This window comes from Vulpes vulpes, chromosome 14, assembly GCF_048418805.1.
Source record: "Vulpes vulpes isolate BD-2025 chromosome 14, VulVul3, whole genome shotgun sequence".
NCBI classification, from domain to species: domain Eukaryota; kingdom Metazoa; phylum Chordata; class Mammalia; order Carnivora; family Canidae; genus Vulpes; species Vulpes vulpes.
The window spans coordinates 81,972,606-81,998,700 of NC_132793.1; the positions used below are offsets into that span (position 1 = coordinate 81,972,606).

Consider the following 26,095-nt stretch of genomic DNA (forward strand, 5'->3'; position numbering starts at 1 on the left):
CAGAGGGACAAGCAGGCTCCATGCAGGGAGCCCGATGTGGGACTCGATCCCAGGACTCCAGGATCATGCCCTAGGCCGAAGGCAGGCGCTAAGCCGCTGAGCCACCCGGGGTATCCCTGATTTGTAGGTTTTGTTGGTTGACCACAAATAGTATCGTGTAACCATTTTCCTCAATATTAGAAGTCTGAGGCACAGAGAAATGTTATTGAATCTTATTCACTAAAGAAAAATATGCAACCTGTGGTCATGAGTGAAGAGGCACCCCTTAGGCACACTGAGGTGCCGCCCTGGGCAGGGTGGTCTGTGGTGTAGATGAGTCTGTTTCTTGGCCTTTAAGGAGAACCAAAGGATGAAAGCCTGTCATAGGGAAAACGAGTTTCCTTGCTTTCTATGAAGAACCACGGACAGCTCCAGGGTGCGACAGAAAAAGCACGTATTTTCACAGCCCTGGAATGGCAGTCCGGGGCTGATTCAGGCCTGATTCAGGCTCGGGCTTCCTGATAATGAGGCGCACACAACCAGGCCTCTCTTTGCGATTCGTTATCAGTGTATTCACGTGAGCACGGAGGGCCCAGCGCTTCGCGGGGAAGGGGGAGAGAAACAGTCTAATGAGCCGAGCTTTTAAAAACGGCCTTACAGCGCATGAATAATGAACGGGGCCGCCGCGCGAGGGGCTGGGAGCTGGTCGGGCGGGAAAGCCCGTGGGCGGGGGCGGGGGCGGGGGCGCGGGCGGGGGCGGGGTGGGGATCCCCGCAGCGCCCCGTGAGCGCTCGGGCTGCGGGAGAGCGGGGCCCACCCAGGCTGGGTCGGAGGAGCGACGCCATGTGCCGCGGGCTCCCGGCGCTGCTGCTGCCCCTCTGGCTGTCCTGCACCCTGGGGCCTCGGGGCTCTGCGCCCCGCAGGTGAGGGGGCTCTCCCCGGCCCGCAGCCTCCTTCCCGGCGCGGCGGCGCGCGGTCCCGGGGTCGCGGGCGCCGCGGGCTCCCCTGGCTCTCGGCCGTGGTCGCGGCCGGGCGGGGGCCGTCGAGGGGGTCGGGCCCAGGCAGGGGTGGGGGCCGCGGGCCGCGCTTCTCTCACCGCCTCAGTCCCCGTCGCCGTCGGTCCCCTCCTCCGCCAGGGCGCGGGGAGGCCGGCCCCGCTCCGCGCCGCGCGGCCGCGGCTCCTGCTCGGCGTCCCCGCCCGGCTCCAGGCCCCGCGCCGCGTCCTCGGGGGCAGGAGGGCGCCGAGGGCCGGGGCCGCCGGCCGGGCGGCGCGCGGGGGAGGCGCGGGTGCGGGGCGCTCGGGCTCGGCTCGGGCTCGGCTCGGGCTCCGCCCCCGGCTCGCCGGGCCTCCTCCCCCCGCCTCGGCTCCCCGGCCCGCTCCTCCCCCTCCTCCCCTCCGCTCCCCTCCCCTCCCTTCCCCTCCCCTCCCCCTCCGCCCTCCTCCGCTCGGGGCCAGCGCGGCGGCGGCGGCGGCGGCGGCGGCGGCGGCGGCAGCACCAGGAGCAGCCCCGGCTGCTGGTCGCGACGGCGGCGGGGCGCCCCCTCCCCCGTGCCGGGGCGCGGCGGAGGGATGTGGGGCTTTGCGGGAGGAAGGCTTTTCGGCATTTTCTCGGCCCCAGTGCTGGTGGCGGTGGTGTGCTGCGCCCAGAGGTAGGGTCGCGGGTGGTGGACGGGAAGCGGGCCGGGCGGCGGGGTGCGCGGGGCGCGCGGGGCGCGCGGGGTGCGCTGGCGGGGGAGCCGCCGCCTGAGCCTTCCCTCCGCGCCCCTCGCCCCTCTCCTAGCGTGAACGACCCCGGGAACATGTCCTTCGTGAAGGAGACGGTGGACAAGCTGCTGAAAGGCTACGACATCCGCCTGAGACCCGACTTCGGGGGTGAGCGGGGTGTGCGCGGCCGCTGCGGGAAGCGCGCCCCAGCGCGCTGGGGCCTGGGCGGGGGAGGGGGCGGGGGCTTCGGCCGGGCCGCGACGGAGCGGGGTGGGGGCCCTCGGCGCGCCGCGGCCGCTCGGCTGGGCGTCCCCCGTCCCCCGTCCCCGGTCCCCGGAGCCGCCCGCGCCCGCGCCCGCGCCCGGCTGATGCGTGTGGCGTGCTCTGCCCGCAGGTCCCCCGGTCTGCGTGGGGATGAACATCGACATCGCCAGCATAGACATGGTTTCCGAAGTCAACATGGTGAGTGCCCGCCCTCCGCACGGCTGTCCCCGAGCCCCTGCCCCGCTCTTCGGCCCGCAGGACCGGGCCGCAGGCCTTCCGCGGCGGGACCGACTCCCCCGGAGCCAGCCCCCGCTGGGCAGGCACCGCCCCCGCCCGGGGCCCGCGGGGGGCGCGCCTGGCGGCGGTGCGGGGCGGAGGGCGCACCCCTCCTGCGGCAGGAGAGGGACCCGGCCCGCCTGGCGCTCGGCCTCCCCGCAGCCCTGGCGCGCGCAGCCCCGCCGGCGCTCGTCACCCGGTTCTGGGGCTCCCCGAGCGCCGTGTCGCCGCCTTAGCAACAGGCACTGGGGAGCCGGGAAAGAGGCGACTGTGGGGGAGGCTCCGATTCTAGGTGAGAGGCACCTGCGGGTTCCTTTGTTACCTCCTGGGAGGGATGCTGGCAGCTGGAGAACCCGGGGACAGTGGTCTGTGTGGCCCACGGGGTCTGGGGCCGGTTCCCACGGTCTGGTGGCTTTCCCGAGGGCGCACTGCTCGGTGGAACCCGCGGCCCGCTCGGCCTGTCGCTGCCAGAGGTGCTGGCCCGGCCGGCGGCGCGGACTTCGGGGGCCCCGGGCCGCAGGCGGGCGCTCGGCCGGGCGGCGCCGCCAGGAGAGTCCGAGGCTGCCGGAGTCGCCGTCACCGAGAGCTGTGCGGATGCTGCTGGGATTCAATACGGTAACCTGTGGAAAAGCGGAGGGCCGCGTCCGAGCCGGCAAGTCGGTGCCAAGGCTTTTTTTTTTTGCTCAGGACAGACAACAGGGAGTAAGGAGGAAAATGACCCCTTTCATTTGTTAATTGAGCTGGAATATCCTGGGATTTAGAAACAGGTTTAATTTTCTGCTGAATGGCACTTTAGAAATTGTAAGAATGAACATTTGGAAGCAGTATTTTTTGAGAGAAACCATTTGGCGACTTTTCTTTCCAGCATAACGTTGAGAATATAATGAGGCATGGTTTCTGATAGACCCAGTAGGTTTCTCAAGTCCGGTGTACATCAGAGTCACCTGAACAAACTTGGAGTTAAATGCATACTCTCAGGTTCCTCACTCGGAGAGATTCTGATCCATCCAGCTGTGGAGTGGAATTTGGGGTCTCTGCGTTTAAAACTAGTGCTTCACACTTCTTTGAAATAAGTATTTTTGTGGACAGTATTTTGAAACATCGCAGTACACTATAGAAATAGGGACGTTTGCAAATAAATTAAGACTATTATTTTAAGTAGAACGTTTAGCCAGATATATTTAAAAATATATACTGCTGTGCCTTTTGTAGGAAGAAATCTTTGACCATACAAAATTAGTTTCATCAAATTTTCACTCTTAAAGTTTTAAAATGATAATATGATTTTCAAGTAATGTACTTTTCTTTCAGTGTACTTTTTCTTTCTCTCGCTTAACACATTTTTGCACAAAGCATTATATTAATAAAAGGGTTACAAACACAGAAGGAATATCACTTACATACATAACATTAAAATTTAACATTACGTATGTTTTGCTTTTTCATAATTTTGTAAAAATAATCCTGTCCAAAATGTATGCTTTATGATCTTAAGGGAACAAGTTGACATAATCTGTAATTTTCTCAGTTGAGACCTTCACATTATCTAGAGACAATTATTTACAGAAAGTAATTGAATATTTAGTGGATTATTATATCAAAAATCAGTATGTTGGATGTCAAATGAAAGAGAAGATATATTGATGTGGTCCTTTAAGAAGTCTATACAATATTAAAACAACCAAATGAATAAGGAGAATGTGCTTTTGCAGACTATGGCGCATTTTCTTTAATTTTTAAGCTTAGTTATCCTGTTGTCATCATGCTGATACTTGGTACCTTTGAAACCTTCACCAGTAGTTGCCTAATTCATGTACCATGAACTGAAGTATCCCAATTTTCTTTGGACCCAATGATAGACAAACTGAAGATATAAGACATTATACTGAATAATCCTTAATGTAGTTTATATCCTAAAGCCAATAATTATGCATAACATAGCCATAGTATACGTGTATGAATTTTTTGTATTCTCATAATGGTAATTTTTGTGGCTCTCTAAACCTAAGTTTATTGTAAACAAAAGTTGGGGATTGATAGGATTGGAGATTGGAGGCTATTGGACAGATGGAACTGCTTCTCATTTGAAATATCTTCAACAAGTGGATTGAGAAAAATCATGTGCTAGAAAAATATGATTTCCTTTGACATACTTGCTCATGATTATCGTTATGAGATGGACCTATTATTTTTTTAAAGATTATTTATTAGAGAGAGAGCATGCATTTGTGCACACACAGTGGGGAGGGCTGGAGGGAGAGGGGAGAGACAATCCCAGGCAGACTCTGCTGCTGATCACAAAGCCAATGTGGGGCTCGATCCCACAACCCTGAGATCCCATAACCCTGAAACCAAGAGTCCGACACTTAAGACTTCAACACCCAGGACCCCTTGACCTATATTAAAGAAACTTTGATTATAGCAGTGGTTAAGAATCAAGTTGGAGGTCATATTTTATAAGGAAAGAACAGGGAAATGCAAGCATAAGATTAGAACCATCCTTCAATCATGTTGCTTAAAAATAATGGATTCTATTTATGAATTTCCTTAATCACCTTACAGGTCACACAAAACTTAAGTTTTGTGAGGTAATGAAACTAAATGAGAAATGGTCTTGCTTTAATAGTATTGTAGCTATTAGAGGAAATATGTCAAATGGTTGTAACAAAAAGTAGGATGTAGTCAGTCCCATTAGAGGGACAAGAGAAAGGAGCACATAGAAGAGAGGGAGGGAAGAAGGGGAGGTGAGATCAGGGAGTAGGGAGATAGATTATTTCTGACATGGAAGGTTTCATGGGTTAGTAGGGGGAGTAGACTTGTAACTGGCATGGATAGAGGAGGGTGTTGTGGGTTAAGGAGGAAGATGGCAAAGGTATGGGTGGATAAAGAGTGTAGGAGATTACAAAGGGGAGATGAGATTCAAAAGATGAAATTGGAAAAGTAGTATACAAACCCCTGTTCACTTAGATTTTTCTCTGCCATGCCAATTATAGTTGCTAATTGTCAAGACATAAGGAGCCCCATAAGTGTTTTAAGCAGGTGATGACATGATTTGAGATGTGGTTTCAGATGAGGGGTGTAAATGGGTGGCCCAGTTGGTTAAGTGTCGGCTTTAAGGCTTCACTTCAGGTCATAATCCCAGGGTCCTGGGATCCAGCCAACGTTGGAATCCCCTGCTCAGCAGGGAAAGCTGCTTCATCCTCTCCCTCTGCTGCTCCCCTGCTTGTGCACATGCTCTCTCTCTTTCTCAAATAAATAAATAAATAAATAAATAAAATCTTTTTAAAAAATTAAATGTAAATTAGGTAGAAGAGTGAGGATATTGCAGTAGAAGCAAAATTTACAAGAAAATTAGTGATAAATGATATTGGAAGTTTCATTTCTTGAAATTTTCTTCTCGGGTTTTTGTAGGTATATTTTTGAAAGCATATATTTAGTGAAATAAAAACTTGCCAGTGTTTCAGATAAGAATATGTAAAGTATGTGTATCTCAAGGTGAGACAGATATGAGCATGTTCATGAACTTTTGGGGGTGATAGTAAAGAATAACATACATCACATAAAACTGATATTGGTAATTTTCTGTTTAAATAGTTGTAAAGCAAAATCTTTATCCACTGGAAGTGCCTATTGATGGTATCTCCAAAGAACACCTCTATCCTCAAATAAATAAATAGATATATTTGTATATATATCTATACATCATCATGTTTTTTGGTATTTTGTAGAGATGGTCTTAGAATGAATTTAAGTATTTTAATATTTAACATTATTTTGCTATAACTCCTTTCATAGTAGAGATATTTTGCATTTCCACTTTTCCTAATCTTTCAATTCTTTTCATGTTGATTTGACAGCAATCAAATGAGAACCATTTTGTCTTATATAACTTCTCTTGTTTCTCTTAGTTATCATTTTAAAATTACATATTTTTAAGGTTGTGCATGGTTAAGTATTTGGATTTAGTCTATATATTTTTTAAGTGACATTGTATATATGAAAGAACACTGTCAACTGAAAATTTTTATAAACATTTGCTATAATTCTGATGCTTAAGCACCAGTCCTAGTGTATAATAAGCATGTGTTGAATAGATAGGTGGAGAGATGAATAAATGGAGGAAAATTATTGAGAGTATAGGAAACATAAAGAAATATTAAAGATATAAAACAATTAGAGAATTTTATTTTCAAAACAGTATTTTTACTCAGAGAATGAAGTAGTTTTTTTTTTTAAAGATTTTATTTATTTATTTGAGAGAGAGAGAGAATGAGCAGTGGAGAGAGGCAGAGGGGGCGAGAGAGAAGCGACCTCCCCCCAGAAGGAAGCCCAATATGGGGCTTGATCCTGGGCCTGAGATCATGAGCTGAGGCAGACACATAACTAACTGAGCCACCAGACACCCTGAAAATGAAGTAGTTCTGTAACTCTTAATTGAAAAATGAAAACGTTTTAAAGGTCTCACGAATTCTTTTTTAAAATTTGATTAGAATAAGCTATTGTTTGATTTATTAATTCAGAACAGAAACTACACATACTTAAATTTTACTTAATTAACTTTAAAGTATTAAGCAAAGAAAACTGGATTCAAACTCTAGTCATATTAATAGTAATTTTTATGATTTGTCTTGTACTTTGTTACGACTTTATACTTTATTAGTCCATTAAAATTAACTCCATCCTAATGAAAATGTAATTACAGGATTATTTTTTTCTGATGTCATCCATGTAAATCAAAAATTACCTTTTTTCTTGGTCCTAAGTTCCTTTTAGGTAATATATAATGTGTACCCTTAGCTGTTACGAGATGCATATCCACCCATTATTCTAGTTTTATTATATTCCTTTCTAATTTATTGCATTTTCTTGTTATATAATACACTTTAAAAAAATGTCTAGATATAAAGTAAGTATTGTACATAACATAGTTTTGGCATATCTCAAGAAGCAGCTGTGGAGCTGCATCACTATAGAATGGATACAATCGCACTCATATATACAGAACCATGCGCTCGCACACACACATACACACACAGACATTTGCACCATCACTTTTTCTTTCCTCTCTTCAGAAGCATGGGGAAAAAGGAGAAGTTCATCTTGGCTAGAGTGAGTTCGGACCCGAGGTCTGGAGAATTCAGTTTTTAGGCATTTTTGGTCAAATTTATGTTAATCCGTCCTTCCTCCCCACCTCTCAGAGTCTAGAGATTTCTTTGCCAGTAGTGAATGCTGAACCAGAGTCCAGTGTCCAGCACCGTGCTAGAATCTCAGGTGTAAGAGCTGAATCCCAGGAATCCAGGTAGTGTGCCAAAAAGAGCCTAATGGGATTGGAGTTTGGGATTCTATTTCCAAGTCTATAGGAACATCTAGTCTTAAGCAAGTCACTTAACGCTCAGTAAATCAGTTGCAGGCTTTCCAGATGCCCATACCATGCCTTTACTAAATTGATTCCAAAATGATATCACACTTCCTCTACAGAGAAAATTGTGGTAGACAACAGCTGTGTAAACCCCTGGTAGAAAGCTGTCCTTTACTAATTTTTTTCTAGAGCTTTGGACCATACTTAGAGCTTGCATATTAATTGTTATTGGCATTTTAAAGGTTGGAAATGTGCTAATGCTTTTATTACAAAGTAAGCTGGTGGATGACTCAGCAGAAAGCAAAAAGTGTTTCTCTGACCCAGTTGGGGTTGGAAAACCGGTTCCATGGGAGGCACTCCAGGGGTAAGGTCCACAGAGTGTGTTGGCATTTGGTTCTAGGTTGCTGCATTTTGTAGGTATGGCTGTTTATTGAGGACATTACTTTTCACTGCATAAGTACATTTCATGCATAAGTTATGATCATACATCAATGCTGGGGCACTGATAAGAAAACATATAATGAACTTAAGAGATGGATGAAAATAATACCTTACATAATATGCTTTACAAAGAGAAGTTTGTGTTTAATACTGGAAGGAATGATACGGAGAGTGCAAAGAGAATGCTGTGTTTTCCCCCAGGGAGGTTGTAAAGCTTATGTTGCTGCATTTTTTAAAAGGTGGATCTTACACACATTGCGCTGTTGTGATCTACCTCTTGCTTGAGCCTATGGCTGACTCAGGGATTGTGCAGTGTATTGCATATAGAAGTATTTGGTTTGAATTGATGGTGCAAATACACTTACTTACATATAAAGATTTTTCCAGTTTTTGCAAGTAAAGTGATATTGATTCAACCTTTTATTTGCTATTGTGACTCTTCTTACGTTGGTACCAGGACTTTTCTTTCTTATATGTGCTCTGTATTACATCATGCATATTGTCATTGCATAAGAAGTCTACCAACCATTTGAAATCCTTTAAATTATTCTGTAATACATGTTGTGGTATAACTTAAAAAATGATAACTAGCGGTTTTATGCCATTTTGTAATTTGTGAATTACTTCAAGTATTTTGTCATTTGATCTGCAAACCTGATGATGAACTTGGTAAAGTTGATTATACGGGTGTTAGCCTCATCTCCATTTTTTAGAAGAGAAAATAGCCATAGGAATGACACTAACTTACTGCATGGTGAAGCCAGCACTTACTCGGTCCTGCTTCTTTTGGTGTTTCTACCTCATACTACAGAGCAACAAAAAATACTGTTACGAGTGCACGTGATTTTATCTTCTTTTGTGATTTTCTTTTTGTTGTCTAAATTAGATCTTCCCATTCTACTTTTTCATGAAAGCTTGTTCTTTGCTTATAACACTTATTACAGTGTTACATATGATTAGGGTGTATTTATTTGCTTAAAATCTTTCTCTTCCATTTCTTTTCCCATATTAGATAATAAACTCCATGAATCAGAACTGTGTCTAAGGACAGTCTTTGCATGGCCTGACACTTGTTAGGCACCTATTAGACATTTGTTGAAAGAAAGTATATGAATGAAGAATGAATGAATGAATGTACATATATACATATATATATGTATGCACATAAGTAAATGGAAATATAGCTTTCCAATGAAATTTGGGCTCATGACCAAGAGGAAGCTTTTACTGTCTAAGTGTGATGGATAGAAATTTTACCATAAAGGACTTAATTTGGCCAGAATTTGTATGATTGCACACCATATACCCTCAGCTGGTATTTTACACCTGTTACCCCTTTCATTGGAGAGCTTGTATGCTGATTTCAAAGGAGAAAGGAGTGTAAAGTATGGAAGCAATGCCTGTATAAGGGTTGGTGTGGATATTCTAAACACCAGTCATTGTTGCCTTCTCACACTCAAAGTTTTGTGTCCACTTGTCAAGTGTATGTGGGTTGAGTTTTTCTATATGACACAAGTTTTGATTCTTATATACAGATTCATTAGTCTTTGCCTTCCCTTCGGGATGACCACTGAGCAGTGCAGTGAGGCTGCGATGGTTTTCATTTGTTTGCTAGCTTTCCAGTTTACTTCTGGACCATTTATGCATGCCATTAAGAAATTTCTTTAGCTGCAAAATTTGGAACACTACGACTAAGATAGGTCTCACCTTTTGGCAATTTGCTCAGTACCATCAGTTCAATAGAGAGTCAAGTCTCTGATTTCTCTGGCTGGATGTGTAGAGTTCCTTTATTCTTTTTTTATCAGGAGACCACATCAAGTAATTGAAGTCATTTGTAAGCATTAACTCTTCCCTGTTTTCATTTTTCCATTGAACTTAAGCATCACACAGAAACATTAAGACAATGAACAAAAACTTTAGCATGCATGGAACTGACATTTCAAATGAATGGGAATAAAATTAAGATGTAAGAATGTCACAACTCTTTAAAGGCCCTAATTTATGTCTCTTCAGTTAATGTGAAAGAGGATATGGATTCTGTTGATTGCAGTATCATCGTATTTTATCTTGGTTCTACAATGAAATAATTCCTTTTATGTTAAATATTGGCTAAATCCACATGCTGTGTGATTCATGATATGAAATACATTTGTTTTATTTTGAATTGATTTTAAAGGATAACAAAATCTACTGGTTTAAAGCTAGATAATCCTGATTGTGTTTGATACATATGTATAAAATACTTGTTACTCAGTCTAACATCACATCACTGTTCCTTTTAAATTCAACTTTTTGAATAAGACTTACCAGTTGGTAATACTAATAAATAGAAGAAACAAGTTTTCTGGGTCACCCATTCTACATGTTCTGTGTATGTGTGCATGTGTGTGTCTATGCAGCCCCACATTTTCTTTAAAAGAAACAACAATTCGGATAATTTGTTGTAATATTATTGATTTTTCTAATCCTGCTGACTCTAAATATCAATCCAAGAGATAAGTTCAAATATCTGATAGGCAGTAGACTAGAATGGTTACAGAACCTCGGGCCTGTCATGTTGAATATGCTTGGTGAATTTGTTAAATGGATTTGTATAGCATATGACCCTTGGGGTAAAGCTGTACCTTCTATTTGTTTTATATAGAGAGATTCTCTTATTTGGGTGCTTGTTTTGGACATAAAATGAACCATAGCTTTATATGTGAGGATTCCTGTGAACTTGTTGCATAAAAAATACAAGTTATGGAAAACAGTGTCTTTCCTATGATCTAGGCCAGTAATTCCAGAACTATAGACCAAGAATGTTTCTGAAGTATTAGAATCATTGCAGGTGGGAATAGCTAAGTGTTCTGCAAGCATAATTTCTCACCATTGGTGTATTCTGTTCTTTGCCTTTCCAAAACAGTACACATACAGAAAAACGATTGGGAATAATTGAGTGTAAGAGGACCAGGATTGATTGTACTATATTCTGCTATATTCCTTTTATGCTGTTAAACATCCTACAGATAATTCACTGGCATATTTAATTGTGCTGTTGAATGAGTTTTATTTCTGAGTCTTTCCTTTGTTTTGGCCCTGGGTACCAAAATTTCATGTGAGAATATCATTTCATGTGGTAGGGTCTAAAATAATGGTTTCCTATGAGAACACTGCTTTATAGGATATAAATGTGGGCCCCATGATCAAAATATTTCTGTTCAAATCATACTGGAAATTATGTTAAAGATCTAAAATAGGTTTCCTTGCTGCAGGAATTTCAAGCCCATAATATGCTAATGATTTTGTAAATCTTCATGGCAGGAGTGAAGAATTCAATATTTAAAACATTAGATTTCACTGGACATTTTTTTCTTTGGCGGGGGGAGTGGAGGACCCAATTAACACTTCTTCATGAAGTTTTTTGTACACAGTTTAGAAAATATGGGACTAGTTCAGTGAACCATAAAGGCTTTCAATATGGCCATTTCTTGTAAATGATAACTGAGAAGATTGCTACATTAATAAAACCTCTTTTGGGGAAGCTGACCACAGCATGGAAGGTACAATTTTGATCAAGAATCTACCAGTACCAGACAGCCCGGGTGGCTCAGCAGTTTAGTTTTGCCTTCAGCCCAGGGCCTGATCCTGAAGACCCGTGATCGAGTCCCATGTCGGGCTTCCTGCATGGAGCCTGCTTCTCCCTCTGCCTGTGTCTCTGGCTCTCTCTCTCTCTCTCTCTCTCTCTCTCTCTCTCTCTCTGAGTCGCTCATGAATAAATAAATACAATCTTTAAAAAAAAAAAAAAAAGAATCTACCAGTACCTATGGGGATGGGTGATATTTTCTAAAAATGAAGAATAAGCATCTGTTATAATTGATAAAAAGACAAAGATTTTGTTTTACAGATAATGACTTTGTCATATTGAAGGAAATCTGTGTATTTTAGGCTTCCTTGTTTTCTTGTATTATAAGAGTACAAATACATGATACAGAGGCGAGATATATGTGTTGAAGAGGAGATGCAAAAGACTCTCGGGCCAACAGCAGCAGATCAATACTGAAAGCAAAGTATGGCTCCTTGGTGCTATTGGGCTTGGCCAGTGCTTTTTAGGTAGTGGTCTGTATGTTATCCATATTTATGCATAAAATAACATTCTTTTTGGATGAAAAATTCTTGTGATAAACATATTTAACATCCCCTAGCATAAATAATTTCTAAAATTTTCCTTATGACTGTCTATAGTTATATGAAGAATTTATATATGTTTATGAATAGTCAGTGATAATAGTCTATAGGGCAGATGCATTTTCTGGATTCTTCAATAAACCACAGTAATGTCATAAGGGGGCAGTATTGCTCAATATTGCCTCTACCACTATGGAGGCCCCACTGGGAATCTGTGGTGGGCTCAGGGATTGTAAAAGATTGGTGGTAATCAGCAGGTAAATCAAAGTAGATCCAGAAAGTATAAAGAGATTTAGAATGTCAGTTGATTACAATAGTAAATGGGGGTTTGTTTGTTTGCTTGTTTGTTTTTAGCATTTAGAAGTGCAGAAAGCTGGTTTAAAAAAGGATTCTGATTTTGGAGATATAGTGTATCTCTCTCTCTATATATATCTATATAAATAAATATAAAAACATAAATAGATATCTTATATAAATATATATTATATAGATTTATAAGAAATGTTTATAAATATAAAATATTATATGAGAGAAATAAATATTTATAAGAAGTATAAATATAAAAGAAATACATATATTTCTTTTCTCCCATGCTATGTCTTATTTAGCATTATACTGTATTATTTCAAAATTTTATCTTTATTTTATTATTGAAAAGCTACTCTCAAAGCTTGAGATTTTACTTTTTATGTAAATGGTTTGGAATTTTAATTATCTAGGTGATTTCCTCAATGCCCCAGGCTGTTTTGTCTTTAGAGACCATAGGGGGTTGAACTTGCAAGATTGCCCTCTGCAGTGGAAAGAGTTGCTTGTCAGAACACTTAGATCCCTTGGAAGGGTTTGTGGGAACTTTGGCAAGTCATTCAAACTCAATGGCCCTCAATTTGATCTTTGTGTGTTAATAGGATTCTCTAAATTGCCTTCCAGTTCTGGTTTCAGTGATTCTTAGAGTCCGTGAGCAGTTAGAAACATAAGGGGACTTTTTATTTGCCTTATACAAACCACTGCTTGTTCATTTGATACTACACGTGGCTTATTGGTTATCTGAGGGGTTGTCATCTGGCAGTTTGCAACCGTTGTATTCTAAGCATGGCCAGTGTGAAACCCAGAATGATTTTTTGGGGACTACCTAGTTCATGTGCTATGAAATTATGACATTTTGTGCATAAAGAGCTGGGATTTTGGGACACCTGGGTGGCTCAGTGGTTGAGCATCTGCCTTTGGCTCAGGTCATGATTCCGGAGTCCTGGGATCCAGTCCCATATCGGGCTCCCCGCAGGGAGCCTACTTCTCCCTCTGCCTGTGTCTCTTCTGCTCTCTCTGTATCTCTCTTGAATGAATAAATAAAATATTTAAAAAAAAAAGAGCTGGGATTTTAAAATCTGCATCCATGTTCATCAATTTTCAGGTCTCAAACAGTGATATTTCCTTTTTCAGTCTGAATGTAGAACTATTAATTTATGAGCAAAAACTGTAGTTGACTGTTAAAATGCTTTTTAAAATATTCACCTTTATATTATCACCTAAGAAAAACAGTCCAAAAATGTCTTAGTTGCTGTTAGGTTCCAAGTGGTCTATATTCAGATTTTTAAAAAAATTATACATAAGTTCGACTCATGAATCATTTTGAATGTTCTGTGTTCTTTTGGTAGCATAACATAATTTTAATATTGTTTGAATTCATAATCCAGTCCAAAAGGAAGAGGGCATAGGCTTGGTCAGCGTCATCTGGACTGCTGCCTTCAGCCAGTTTGGGATGATAAGCCAGGATTCAGTGAAAAAAATTTTAAACTTAAACCTCAAAGGTAGAATTTCCCTATTGTGGCATTTCTACAAAAAAAAGTTTTACCATTTTCTACTTTTTTCTTGATTCATAGTCTCATTTAAAATTGAATTTCTTGTATATAAAACCCAAGCTAGTGAACATGTGTGGATATAGGGATGAAGATTTGGCTTGCCTCTATTAGAGATTACAAAATAAAGCATATAAAATTGTCTAATTTTATTCCATAAAAGGAAAGGTGTGGTATGCCAATTATTACACAATTAGGAAATTACCTATAGGATTAGGATGATATACATTAAAATGCATAGTGTGACCCAAATTTAGGTATGACCAATCAGTAATCAAAACAAAAACAAAAACAAAAAACCCTCAACGACAACAAAAAAATGCCCAATAATTTTCAAAGTACTTAGCTCCTATTTCTCCACTGTAGGTGAAATCCTGCTAATTTGTAATATCTGTTTAAGGGGAATTGTAGCACAGTCTGAAGTGATTTCTTAATTTACCGCTTTGAAATAATTTGTCTACTGTGATAGTCCTCAAAGGTTTTCACTCAGTTTTATTTCTCTCCCTCTTTCTTCCTCTCCCTCTCCCCCACAAATGAGAGGGGTATGAAGAGTCTGGCAAAATTCAGATATTAAAGGGGAAAGATACTTTGCTGTAAATGTAACCAAGTTTGCACTTTAAGAGTAGAGCCAACTCTGAGGGTCATGAGCAATGGCTGGTTTACTGAGATTAAAGAAAAAAAGGCCAAATAAAAGAGATGTTCCTGAATGACATTTATTTCCCCTTACCAGATAAGAAATGAGGGTTTTACCTGCCATTTTCTCTCACCATTTATCTTTTTGGGATTTTGAGTTAAAAATTTGGATACCTCAAGAGCCATTTTGGCTTAGTAATGTTTCTTCTTTTATCACCTCTCTCAGTTTCTGAAACAATGAAGAAAAATCCTCTTTTCTTCAACATTTTTCAGAAGAAAGCACAATGAAACTTGTTAAACAAAGGTTGACAGGAAGGCAAGTATCTATTAATTGACATCCCATTTCCTGATACGCCAACAGAACCTGCTCATGCTACAATACTAATAGAAACTGTCAGTTAACCAGAAGAAGGACTCACATATCAGTCTCAGATATTACTGAAGTATTTTCTCTACTACCAAGTAGTGTGAATGTTTCTAGGTCACTCTCCTGTGGAGATTTTTGTGTGTGTGAATATCAACATAATAGAAATTGCGAAAGCAACAACAAAACCCTAAAATGTAAAAAGAAAACATGGAGGAATTCCATTACACTGACAGCAGAGCCTGTTGAGATGGTAGAGAATAGGGGTGAGGGGGTTATTTAGTGAATATGTGTCATAAAACAGTATTTGTGGTGCTCCAACATGAAGTACTATACCTAATTTACACTTGTTCTAACAGTTATTCCAAAAATAGACTATGTGTATAGATTTTTTTTAAATCCCAGGCTTTCCAAAGCACCTTGCATTTACAGGTCAACACTAGAACTTGCTGCAAAGAAGCAGAGCAACCAACTTTCCCCTTTTTTTAATTCTCAAAATAATTACTATTACTTAATATCACTTGTATTGTTTTTCATGATTTGGCTTTCTAGTTCAACTGCTCCAATGACTAGCATATTGCTGTGCTGCTCCGTTGACTAGCATATTGCTGTACTGCCTCTTTCATTCTAAATACTTTTAGATTTAAAAGGTGGCTTAACAAGTATATAACTGCTCTCATGCCCAGCATTACAGGGACACCTGTTGGCTCAGTCAGGGGAGCATGGCCGATAGGGGGCTTGACCCCAGGACCTTAGGATTATGATCTGAGCCTAAGGCAGCCACTTAATTGAGCCACCCAGGCTCTCCTAATTTGGCTTTATATTAAATTTGACTTCATCTTAGTTTTATATTTGGGATGCCAATATGTATAAGGAACAAGGTATACAAGTTCATGTCATTGTTTTGAGTGAATTAGAATGAATTCTAATCCCCAAATTAAATGTTATACCAAAAAATTAGAATGTTTCTCACAAATCAGGCCTAAGGAGTTGGAAAAAAAAATATTGCTAGGTGCTCTGAGGTCATAGTTGGTCATTTTTATCTGGAAGAGCACATCATCAGAATCTACCAAGACATTTTAATCTCAGTGTAATCTCATATTTAATCTCTGTAACTGAGTTGAGCCTTGATCCTTTGGGTGTTTGGATATGTGGGACAGTTAGTAAAGCAACCATGAGGAAACTCTGAGGAGAAAGGCTGGAACTGGGAGGAGCCCACCATTACTAAATGTGCCTCGGGAGGGGAGGGTCCTCATGTGTGTCACTGACTTGATCTTTATCAGGAGCACAGTGGAGCTGATTTGAAGGGAGCTCCTGATTAATCAGAGGTACTGTTTAATGAAGCATTAGCTTACTTTGCCTACATGAGTAACACTTTAGGAGACTGTTTTCCATAGAGTTAATGAGAAAAAACCCAGACATCATTTAATGTGATCCAAAGTTTGGTCTACTGATGCGGAGAAAAAAAAATAGTAAGTGGCTATTACCATTTAATTGAAAATGGAATTTGGATTTTTCCACATTGATTATGAGATGGGTAGGTAACCATTTTTCCTCACAATCCTCATTCTATCATGCCCAGAAATAGCAGTGAAAACCATTCAGAAATAACTCTGTATTTCTATAATTTCTTGACTACCTTTGAGATCTGTTTTTGTCTTTTTTACATCAAAATCATACATGTGACTAAAGGTGCCATTCTGCTTTTGAGAAGACCCTGATCTTCTCAAAGACCCTGAGAAGATCCTCTTGTTTCCTTCTCCCAAACTTCTTCCCTTTTTGAAATTTTAGTTTGATTCGTTAAGTACCTTGCTCTGGCTCTCATACCAGACACCAAAGAAATCTCTTTCAGGTTTCTCTAGTCCTCGTGTTTGTGTTTAGCTTTTGCCCAGCCTTTAAAAAGATAATAGTCTAAGTGCCACAAGCAGGCATACCCACCAAGAGGAAATCATCTTTGACTTCAAAAAGTCTCCCAGTATATACTTTTATTATTTAATCTTCACTGTTTTCACCACCTGGAATATTCTCTCTCCTTATAAGGTCTCAATTCTAACCTTACATATTTCCTGCCAGTGTTGAACTCAATTTTTTTTCTCTCAGGAGATTAAGAGCATGGGCTTCCTTTGCCCTGTGTCCACAGAATGCAGGGTCTCCTACTCTTGATGTCTTTCTCAAAGAAAGATATTTTTCCTTCTGTCTGAAATCCATCTTGCTATGTGTGCTCTATGCTTTGGCTTTTCCTGTGCCCACATTCATAATCCTTTCAATATATCTTCCTCTCCATTAGAACTTAGTCTTCATATGGGAAAAAGAATATATCTGTATATAGAAGAGATAAAGCAAACTCTTCCCTCAACTGCACTGCTCTCCTTGACCACATATTTCTGGGCACTACTTCTGGAACCAGTATCAGTAGCCATCTGGAACCAGTATTGTAGCCCTTCCATACTTTCACTAAAAAGGCTGCTGGGGAGTGTATGTGTGTGTATAAGTGTTGTGATCAGAGATCATTCTTCTGCATATTTTTGCTGGTTAGGCTCTCTGAATTGCACTCCTTCACTTTTTCACTCAATCGTAAAGATAATTCTTGCCTTTCCTTTTCTTCCAGTATCCAACTATTCACCATGTCTTGCCCCAATAATTTTGGTAATATATTGAAGACTCACTCCTTTTTTTCCCCATGACTCTACTTTGGAGCCCTCAAATTCAGTGATCATGATCTGTTTGAAATCTGTGATTCTCCCATATTCTCTGGTTCCCTTTGTAAAATATTGTTGCTCTAGTCTTCCTGCCCATGTTTGGGGTGGGAGCCTCTAATGGGATCCAGTGTATCTATTGGATGTGTCATAAAATGGGTGATTGGTACTAATGCCCACAGTGATAGAGACATTAGGATTAAGAACCAGCTCCGGGATTTGGAGAAAAGGGCCTATGGGCTATGTTTGTGCACATCAGGTTGACCATAAAGGAAGAGAGTGGAGCTGGAAGCTTTCAGGTTCTAAGCTGACTCAGAGCCTTCTCCATTTGGTTCACACAAGGGGCAAGATTTAGGATTCTTTCTGAGAAAATGCAAAAACAAAAAAGTGATGATCCTGGATGAGGGTGTTGAATATATATGCTGGGCATTGAAAGAGCACTCAGAATCTAAGAGCTGGATTATTAGTGCAGCTTTTACCTTGTTATGGCCAATTTATACTGTGAGTACCGAATTTTGCTTTATTCTAATCTGCAGTACAACTTTTAACATATTTATTTTGCTGTTATTTTTCTGCTGGCCTTCAATTGTGTCCCTTGTACATTTTTTCCCTTTCCCATATTATGTATCCCTTTACTTCCATATATTACAACTATCAGCCATAAATAGTTGTTTTAAAAATAAATATTGACAGTGATGATATTTGGATTGTCAAGATGGCCAGAAGTAGAAAAGGAAGCCATCACCCTGATACATAGTGCAGTGAGGCAAATAGAACCATTAATAAAGGCATTCATCAAAGAGAACAAACAATGAATTTTGAGGAAGTAATTGTGAAATTGTGAGAGTCAACCAGATGTGTCCTATGGACTCCTCTCTTCCAAACCATCTCTGTAACGCTGGGTAACTACAGAGTTAAAAATGAGAGTCAGAAAGAAGAGAGAGAAAGGAGTGGGTGTGAGAAAGCCTCTTGGTCTGCTAGTTAAGTAACACTATGATGTTGAATTTTAAAACATACTTGAAAGCATGCTTTTTTTGGATAGAAAAATATATTACTTGGGAGGGGCAGAGGTGCTATCTCAGCTAAATGCCTGTATTTTTAATATATACCCTTGCCAAGTACCCATTAGAAGTCAGGTTATATATTAGAAAACTAGGGATGGAGATAAGGCTTCCTGATTGTGGTGAAAGCATAGCTTTTATTCCTAAAATAATAAAAATATGGAATTAGTTAGAAAAGGAACAAATATGAAAGCTAGAGAAGTTGTGGCAAGATTCATGCTCTGACTAAATTTTGTTTAGTGGGATGCTGAACCAACACATAAGTTACCTGAGAAAGGTAGTAATGAGTTAGATATACCATTGGTTTTTTTCTAAGTGCTTTGAGGATATTAGGATATGATAAAGTGAAAAGCCACATATTAAATTCCAAATCAGGAGGAAGTGGTAAGAAGTGGTTAGTTTAAAATCCTTTATCTCATGACCTTATTTGTCTAGAGAGCTCTTTTTAAATGGAAGGAAATCTGATCACTGCTCTGTTATTACCATTGGGCCTTGTTCCAGGAGTTAGGAACCATAGACTGTGGAACAATGTAGTTTTCCAGCTGCAATTGTTCTAGATACATTCTGGTGCATTTCTGGTTTGAATTTCCACAATGAATTTGTTGCTGTTGTTGTCAGTTGATATTTAAAAGGTTATTATTATATATTAAATATTTGATTAACATAAATTTTAAAATATGCTTTGTTAAAGAAAGAAAGGAAGGAGTCCCATGACTTCTGGACAGCTGTGTATCATCAAAAACTTTTTTCAAGTTAGCTAAAATAAAAAATACACTTAATTTTGGAGAAATCTTATAAAAATGTGTTATATAAACTTTAACATTAGCAGTTCATGAATCTTCCATAATCTAGAAAGATTACAAAAATCTAGAGATTTCATTAGATGCTAATTGCATTTTATAGCACATTATTTTAGAGGAAAAAAAGAGCCAAATGTTGCACTGTTATGTAGGGAACTTCAGGGAGAAAATGATTCTGTCATAATGAAATCTGAAAATAAATTAGCTTGGAAAACTTATGATTCATGATATTTCTGAGTTCCAATAATTTATTAGAAAAACTTTTCTTAATCATCCAGTCTAAAGAGCATTATTCTTGATCTCTTCACCTTTCTATCCTACCTCACAAACTTTCAGAGGTTGTCATATTTCTGTCAGTTTCTACCATTTATGACTTAAACATTTTGTGAAGTTCTATTTCTCTAACTCACTAGAGCCATTTACAATAAAGTAGCTCCTTGTATTAACTTTCCTTTTCATAATCAACAATAGCTTATTTAAATCTAATATAAATCTCATATTTTCATTAATCTTGATTCACTTGTCACATATTCAGCTTGTCTCTTACTATTTCATTGAGCATGCTGCAGAGATGAGTACCATGCCAACTTGTCACATTGCTTGGTACAAAACAAAGTGATTTTTAAGAGCATAATTTATATTTTTCATAACAAAAAGTTGACATTCCCACTTTGTTATGTAGTTCTCCAGTCTGGGTTGGAAGTACCTAATCATGCTCCAAACAGTTCCATCTAGAAAACATTTGAGGGCAGCATCTAAGCAATGAATGGGGTCTAAGCCTTAGTGTTCTACTACTGCTAATTAAGGGCTTGGGTTGAATGGATAATTAACACCCACAGATTATTGGAAACCTCATTTTATTAAGTAGTTTCAACTTCTTCCTTCACTGAACCTCTTCCAGAGTTGCTAATGAGTAACAAAATGGACTGATTTTGAATTCTAGCTCCTTTTATTTCCCTGCCTTCTTTCTGATGGAGGTGCTAATAAGCAAGAATGCAATCAAAAGGCAGACACATAAAGGAAGAATTAAATAAAACTGTTTTTTAAAAACCTCTAAAGATATTTCTAATTCCAGCCAAGATGGAATAGCCTCATTTCTCCTAGACGTCCCTCTTATCACTAAAAGCACTGGACATTACACAGCTACTAAACGAGGTAGATCCTGAAGGTTGAAAGAAGGGATTGCTTAAAGATCTCAAGACATGAGGAATGACTTGGCATTGAATTCCCCAGATATGCTTTCTACTTCCACAGGTCTCAGACAGCATACCAGAAAGCCTATAGCTTAGATAGAACTGCCAACAGAGACAGAAAATAACCTCTCCAAAAGCCCCCTCCTAGCCAAAGGATCAGAAAAATAATGGCCTAACAGAACAGAAACTTGTTAATAAAACCTACCTTACTTCAGCCAAACACCAACAAAACAAAACAACAAAAAACCCAACCCTATATACCCTCCCCTGACCATGGTTTCAGTCAGGTCAAACAGGAAGGTGATCTTCCACCCACTGCCCAGTAGAAACAGGTGGAGATTTTCCTAGCTTATAGAAGAACTGAACAACACCTGAGTCAACAAGATCTAATTAACATTATGGAATACTTCACTTCACCCAACAAGAGCAGAAAGCACATTCTTTTCACGTGCCCACAGATAATTTCCCAAGATAAATCATGTTCTGAGTCATAAGACAAACTTCAACATGTTGAAGAGAATTCACATCACAGAACAGGGAGATATAAAAGAATTCACATCATACAGTTTATGTTTTCTAATTACAATGGAATCAAACTAGAAATCAACATAGAAAGACAACAGGAAGACTTCCAAATAACTGGAGATTTAAAAAATAGACTTATAAATAATCCATAAGCCAAAGTAGATATCTCAAATGAAATGAAATGAATGAATGCTGAGCGAAAATGAAAATGTACTGTATCAAAATTTGTGGGATACATTGAGAGCAGCGCTGAGAAAGAAAGTGCCAAAATGCTTACATTCAAAGAAAGGCAAGCTCTCCAGTCTGAATCCTTGAAAACAAGAAAACATTAAAATAAACCCAAATTAAGGAGATGTAAGGTTATTATAAAGATAAGAGCAGAAATGAATGAAATTGAAAACAAGAAAATTAGAGAAAATTAATCAAATAAAAAATAGATCTTTGAAAAAATCAATTAAATTGATAAACCTTAAATATACATAAAAAGAGAAAGGACACAAATCACCAATATCAGAAACGAAGCAGGAGCTGTCATTATATATCCTGCACTCATTTAAAGGAAAATAAGGAAGTAGTATGAACAACGTACAGATAAATACAACTTAGAAAAAGTACCAATTCCTTAAAAATCATAAATTACTAAAACACATCCAAGATGAATTAAGTAATCTGAATACTCCAGTTATGACTAATGAAATTGAATTTGTAATTATAAGTTTCCAAACAAGTAATCTTTGGTCCCAGATAATTTCACTGGAAAATTCTATAGTACATTTAAAAAAGAATTAACATCAGAGTACACAATTTCATCTAGAAAGGAAAAGAGGAAGGAGCAAGTCCTAACTCACTTTAGAAAGCTAGTATTGCTCTGATACCAAATCAGAGAAAGATAGACAGCACATAAGAGGAAAGTAAATAAAATCTCTCAAGAACATTGGCACAAAAATCCTGAACAAAACACTTGAAAATCGAATCTAGCAATTTGTAAAAGGAATTCTCCACCATGACCAAGTGTCATTTATTCTATGTGTGCAAGGCTGTTTTATTTTATTTTTTTTTTATCAAAAATCAATCTGTGGCTACAGTATCAATAGGATAAAGAAGAAAGGATCATGTGATATATATCAATAGAGATAGAAAATGCATTTGAAAAACACAGTACCCATTCATAATGAAAATTCTCATCAAAGAAAAAAGAATTTCTCCATCCAATAAAAAGAATCTCAAAAATCATATAGCTGTCATCATGCTTAATGGTAAATGACTGATACGAATGATGAATGACTAAGAGAAGGCATACAGATTGGAAAGGAAGATATAGAAATGCTTCTCATCTATGTAGAAAATCCCAAGGAATGTAAACAAGAGTCTTAAAACTAAATTCAGTAAGATTGCAGGATATGAGATCAATAGGAAAATCAATCACATATCTATATACTAACAATAATGTGGAAACTAAGATTAAAATAAAAATATAATATTCACAATCATTTTAAGAAAATGAAGGATTTATTTATTTATTTATTTATTTATTGAAAATGAAGGATTTAGATATATAGACTTAATAAAACAAAGAACCTATATACTAAAAGTTGCAAAATGCTGAAAAAATTGCAAAATGCACATGAAAGAAATTTTAAAAATGACCTAAATAAATAGTGAATTATGAATTGGAATACTCATTGTAACAAAATATCGATTCAAATCAATATATATTCTTTACGCAATTTCTATCAGAATTTCAGCAAGATTTTTTACAGACATAGATTTACTCAAAACCATATATGGAAAAGCAAGGTGCAAGGAATGCTGAAATAAACTTCAAAAAGAAGAAAACAGTGGGAAAGGACACTCTCTACAATGTTTATGTTTTGGTATAACTGCAGTAATCAAGTTAGTAGGGTATTGGCAGAGGGATAGACATATAGATCAGTGGAATAGAATAGTGAATCCAGAAATAGATCCACATGAATATGCCCTGCTGATTTTAAACAAAGGTTCAAAAGCAATTCAATGAAGGAAAGACAGCCTTTTCAGCTATGGTAATGGAACAAATGAATTTTGACCTCAATTCCAGACCTATACAAAAAATTCACACAAAATGCACTTTCACGTAAAATGTAAAACTTTAGAAGGAAACGGGAGAACATTGATCAGGCTTGGCATTAAGGGAAGAGTTCTTAGACTTGTACCAAAAGTGTGGCTCATAAAAGAAAAAAATTAAATGTGTTTTATTTTATTTTTTTTAAACTTTTTATTTATTTATTCATGAGAGAGACAGAGAAAGAGAGAGAGGCAGAGACACAGGCAGAGAGAAGCAGGCTCCATGCAGGGAGCCTGATGCGGGACTTGATCCCGGGAGTCCAGGACCATGCCCTGGGCCAAAGGCAGGCACCAATCCGCTGAGCCATCCAGGGATCCCATAAAAGAAAAATTTAATGAATTAAACCTCCCCAATATTAAAATATTTTCTCTGCAAAGACCCTGAGAGGAAAATGAAAAGACAAGTTGTATAGTAAGGGAAAAATATCTGCAAATCATGTATTTGATAAAGGACTTACATCTAGAATATATATAAAGAATTCCCCAAATTTAAGGTTAACAAATTAAACAATCTAATTAGAAAATGGGCAAAAGATATGGGCAGACACTTCAGCATAAATGGCAAATAAGCACATGAAAAGATGTTCAATGTTGAAACACCTCTATCAAGATGGCTATAGTAAAAAAAAAAAATAGTTACAACATCTAATAACTAGCTAAAATGTGTGGAGAAACTAGATCACTCATACATTGCTGGTGGACTATAAAATGGTACAGCTCCTCTGGAAAATAAGTTGGCAGAGTATTACAGAATTAAATATGCAGTTACTATACATACAACCCAGCAATTGTACTCTTTGGTATTGGTCTCAGAGAAATGAAAACCTACAATAACACAAAAACCTGTAAATGAATATTCATTGCAGCTTTATTTTTAATCACCAAAAACTGGAAACCAAATGTACTGTGATGAGTGAATGGTTAAAGGAACTATGGTACATCCATATTCTGGAATAAACACAACAACAAAAGGGAGTGAACTATTGATAATTCAACAATTTAAATGGATCTCATAGAGCTATGCTTTTGAAAAAACTAATCTCAAAAAGTTATATACTGTATGGTTTCATTTACATAACAAGTTGGAAGCAGTAACATTTATAGAGAAAGGACAGATTTGTGGTTGCCAGTAGTTAGAGATTAAAGAGGAAAGGATAGTGGTAAGGGTAGTTATAACTGGGGAGAAGAGGGAGTCTTATGATGGTAGAACTCATGTGCATCTTGATTGTGGTTACCTGGGTCTCATATGTGATAAAATTGCACAAAACTATAACTACCATGCCCCCACCCATCCATCCAATACATGTACGTGCACACACACACATACACAGATGAGTGCATATGAACCTGATGAAATCTGAATGAGGTCTGTGAATTGTAATGATGTAACTTTTTTAAATTTTGATATTGCATTATAGTTATGCCAGATATTAGCATTGGGGGAAACTAGGTGAAGTGTACTGGAATTTTGTACATATTTTTATAATTTTCTGTAAATCTATAACTATTTCAAAATTTAAAATTCTGAATTTATGTGTATCTATACATAAACATAAGTACATATATAAACATTTAGGTAAATAGATAATAGGTGAAATTTTCTTGAGAATATAAATTCAGAATTGAAAATATGAATTTCAGTGTAATGAATTTATTACTGGTTGTTCAAATTTTGAGGGAAGTTTCTGTTCTTGTTGAATTATGTTGAAAATAATTTCCACCATCACTAGGAACTATATTTATCTCAAGAAGGAAGCATAGTTTAAATGTTAAAAAAAATTACAAAATGAAGAGAAGTGGGTATTATAGAAGTAGTTAAATATCCATTAAAAAAAAACCATAAAAAAATCCATCCAAAAGCCTGTTTGACTTTTTTTAAAAGATTATTTATTTATTTATTCATGAGAGAGAGAGAGAGAGGGAGAGAGAGAGAGAGAAAGAGAGAGAAACAACAGGCAGAGGGAGAAGCAGGCTCCATGCAGGGAGCCTGATGTGGGACTTGATCCCAGGACTCCAGGATCACGCCCTGAGCCAATGGCAGGTGAGAGAGAGAGAGAGAGAGAGGCAGAAACAACAGGCAGAGGGAGAAGCAGGCTCCATGCAGGGAGCCTGATGCGGGACTTGATCCTAGGACTCCAGAATCACGCCCTGAGCCAATGGCAGGTGCTAAACCGCTGAGCCACCCAGGGATCCCCCCTATTTGACTTTCTAAGTGAACTGAGAATTTTCACTCTTGATCCTAGGTATCATATACAATTACTGAACAGCTAGCCTTGATCCGTATTAAATGGCATGCAGAAGAGCACATAGATTACGCTATTTTTATATGCCTCATTCAGAAAACCTCACCCTGCATAGAATTCTTTACTTCAAGTTGTGTTGAGCTTTGCTAGTTATTTTGGTGGGAGGCATGGTCTGAAGCACACTGGAAAGGGAATTACATACATAGAACTTTATTTTTGGTGAGTGGCAGCAGTCTTTCTCCCTGGCTTCCTAATGTGTACGTGTAATTTTCTTCCTCCTTAGTGAGAAGACTAGAAAGGAGAATTTTTTTTCAAAGAAACCTGAAATGTACTTCTTAGACATGAGTGCTCAATGCATACTAATTGCTGTTGATACTTGTATACATATTTATTTATCCCTGGTGATCAACCCAATCTCTGCTTTGAATTAGTT

At 39.2% G+C, this 26,095-nt stretch overlaps 1 protein-coding gene across 2 annotated transcripts in view; it reads left to right on the top strand.

The window, feature by feature from the left end:
• The first annotated feature begins 672 nt into the window (after positions 1-672).
• GABRB3 (gamma-aminobutyric acid type A receptor subunit beta3) overlaps positions 673-26,095 on the top strand; it is a 219,111-nt gene continuing 193,688 nt past the window's right edge. The window contains exons 1-3 of one of the 2 annotated variants that reach the window (XM_072737024.1): positions 673-902; positions 1,761-1,852; positions 2,079-2,146. In XM_072737024.1, coding sequence (XP_072593125.1) covers positions 823-902; positions 1,761-1,852; positions 2,079-2,146 — 240 coding nt within the window. In that variant the 5' untranslated portion in view covers positions 673-822. Of the gene's footprint in view, positions 903-1,304; positions 1,630-1,760; positions 1,853-2,078; positions 2,147-26,095 lie in introns of those variants that run through there. The other variant, XM_072737025.1, reaches the window with a different exon arrangement.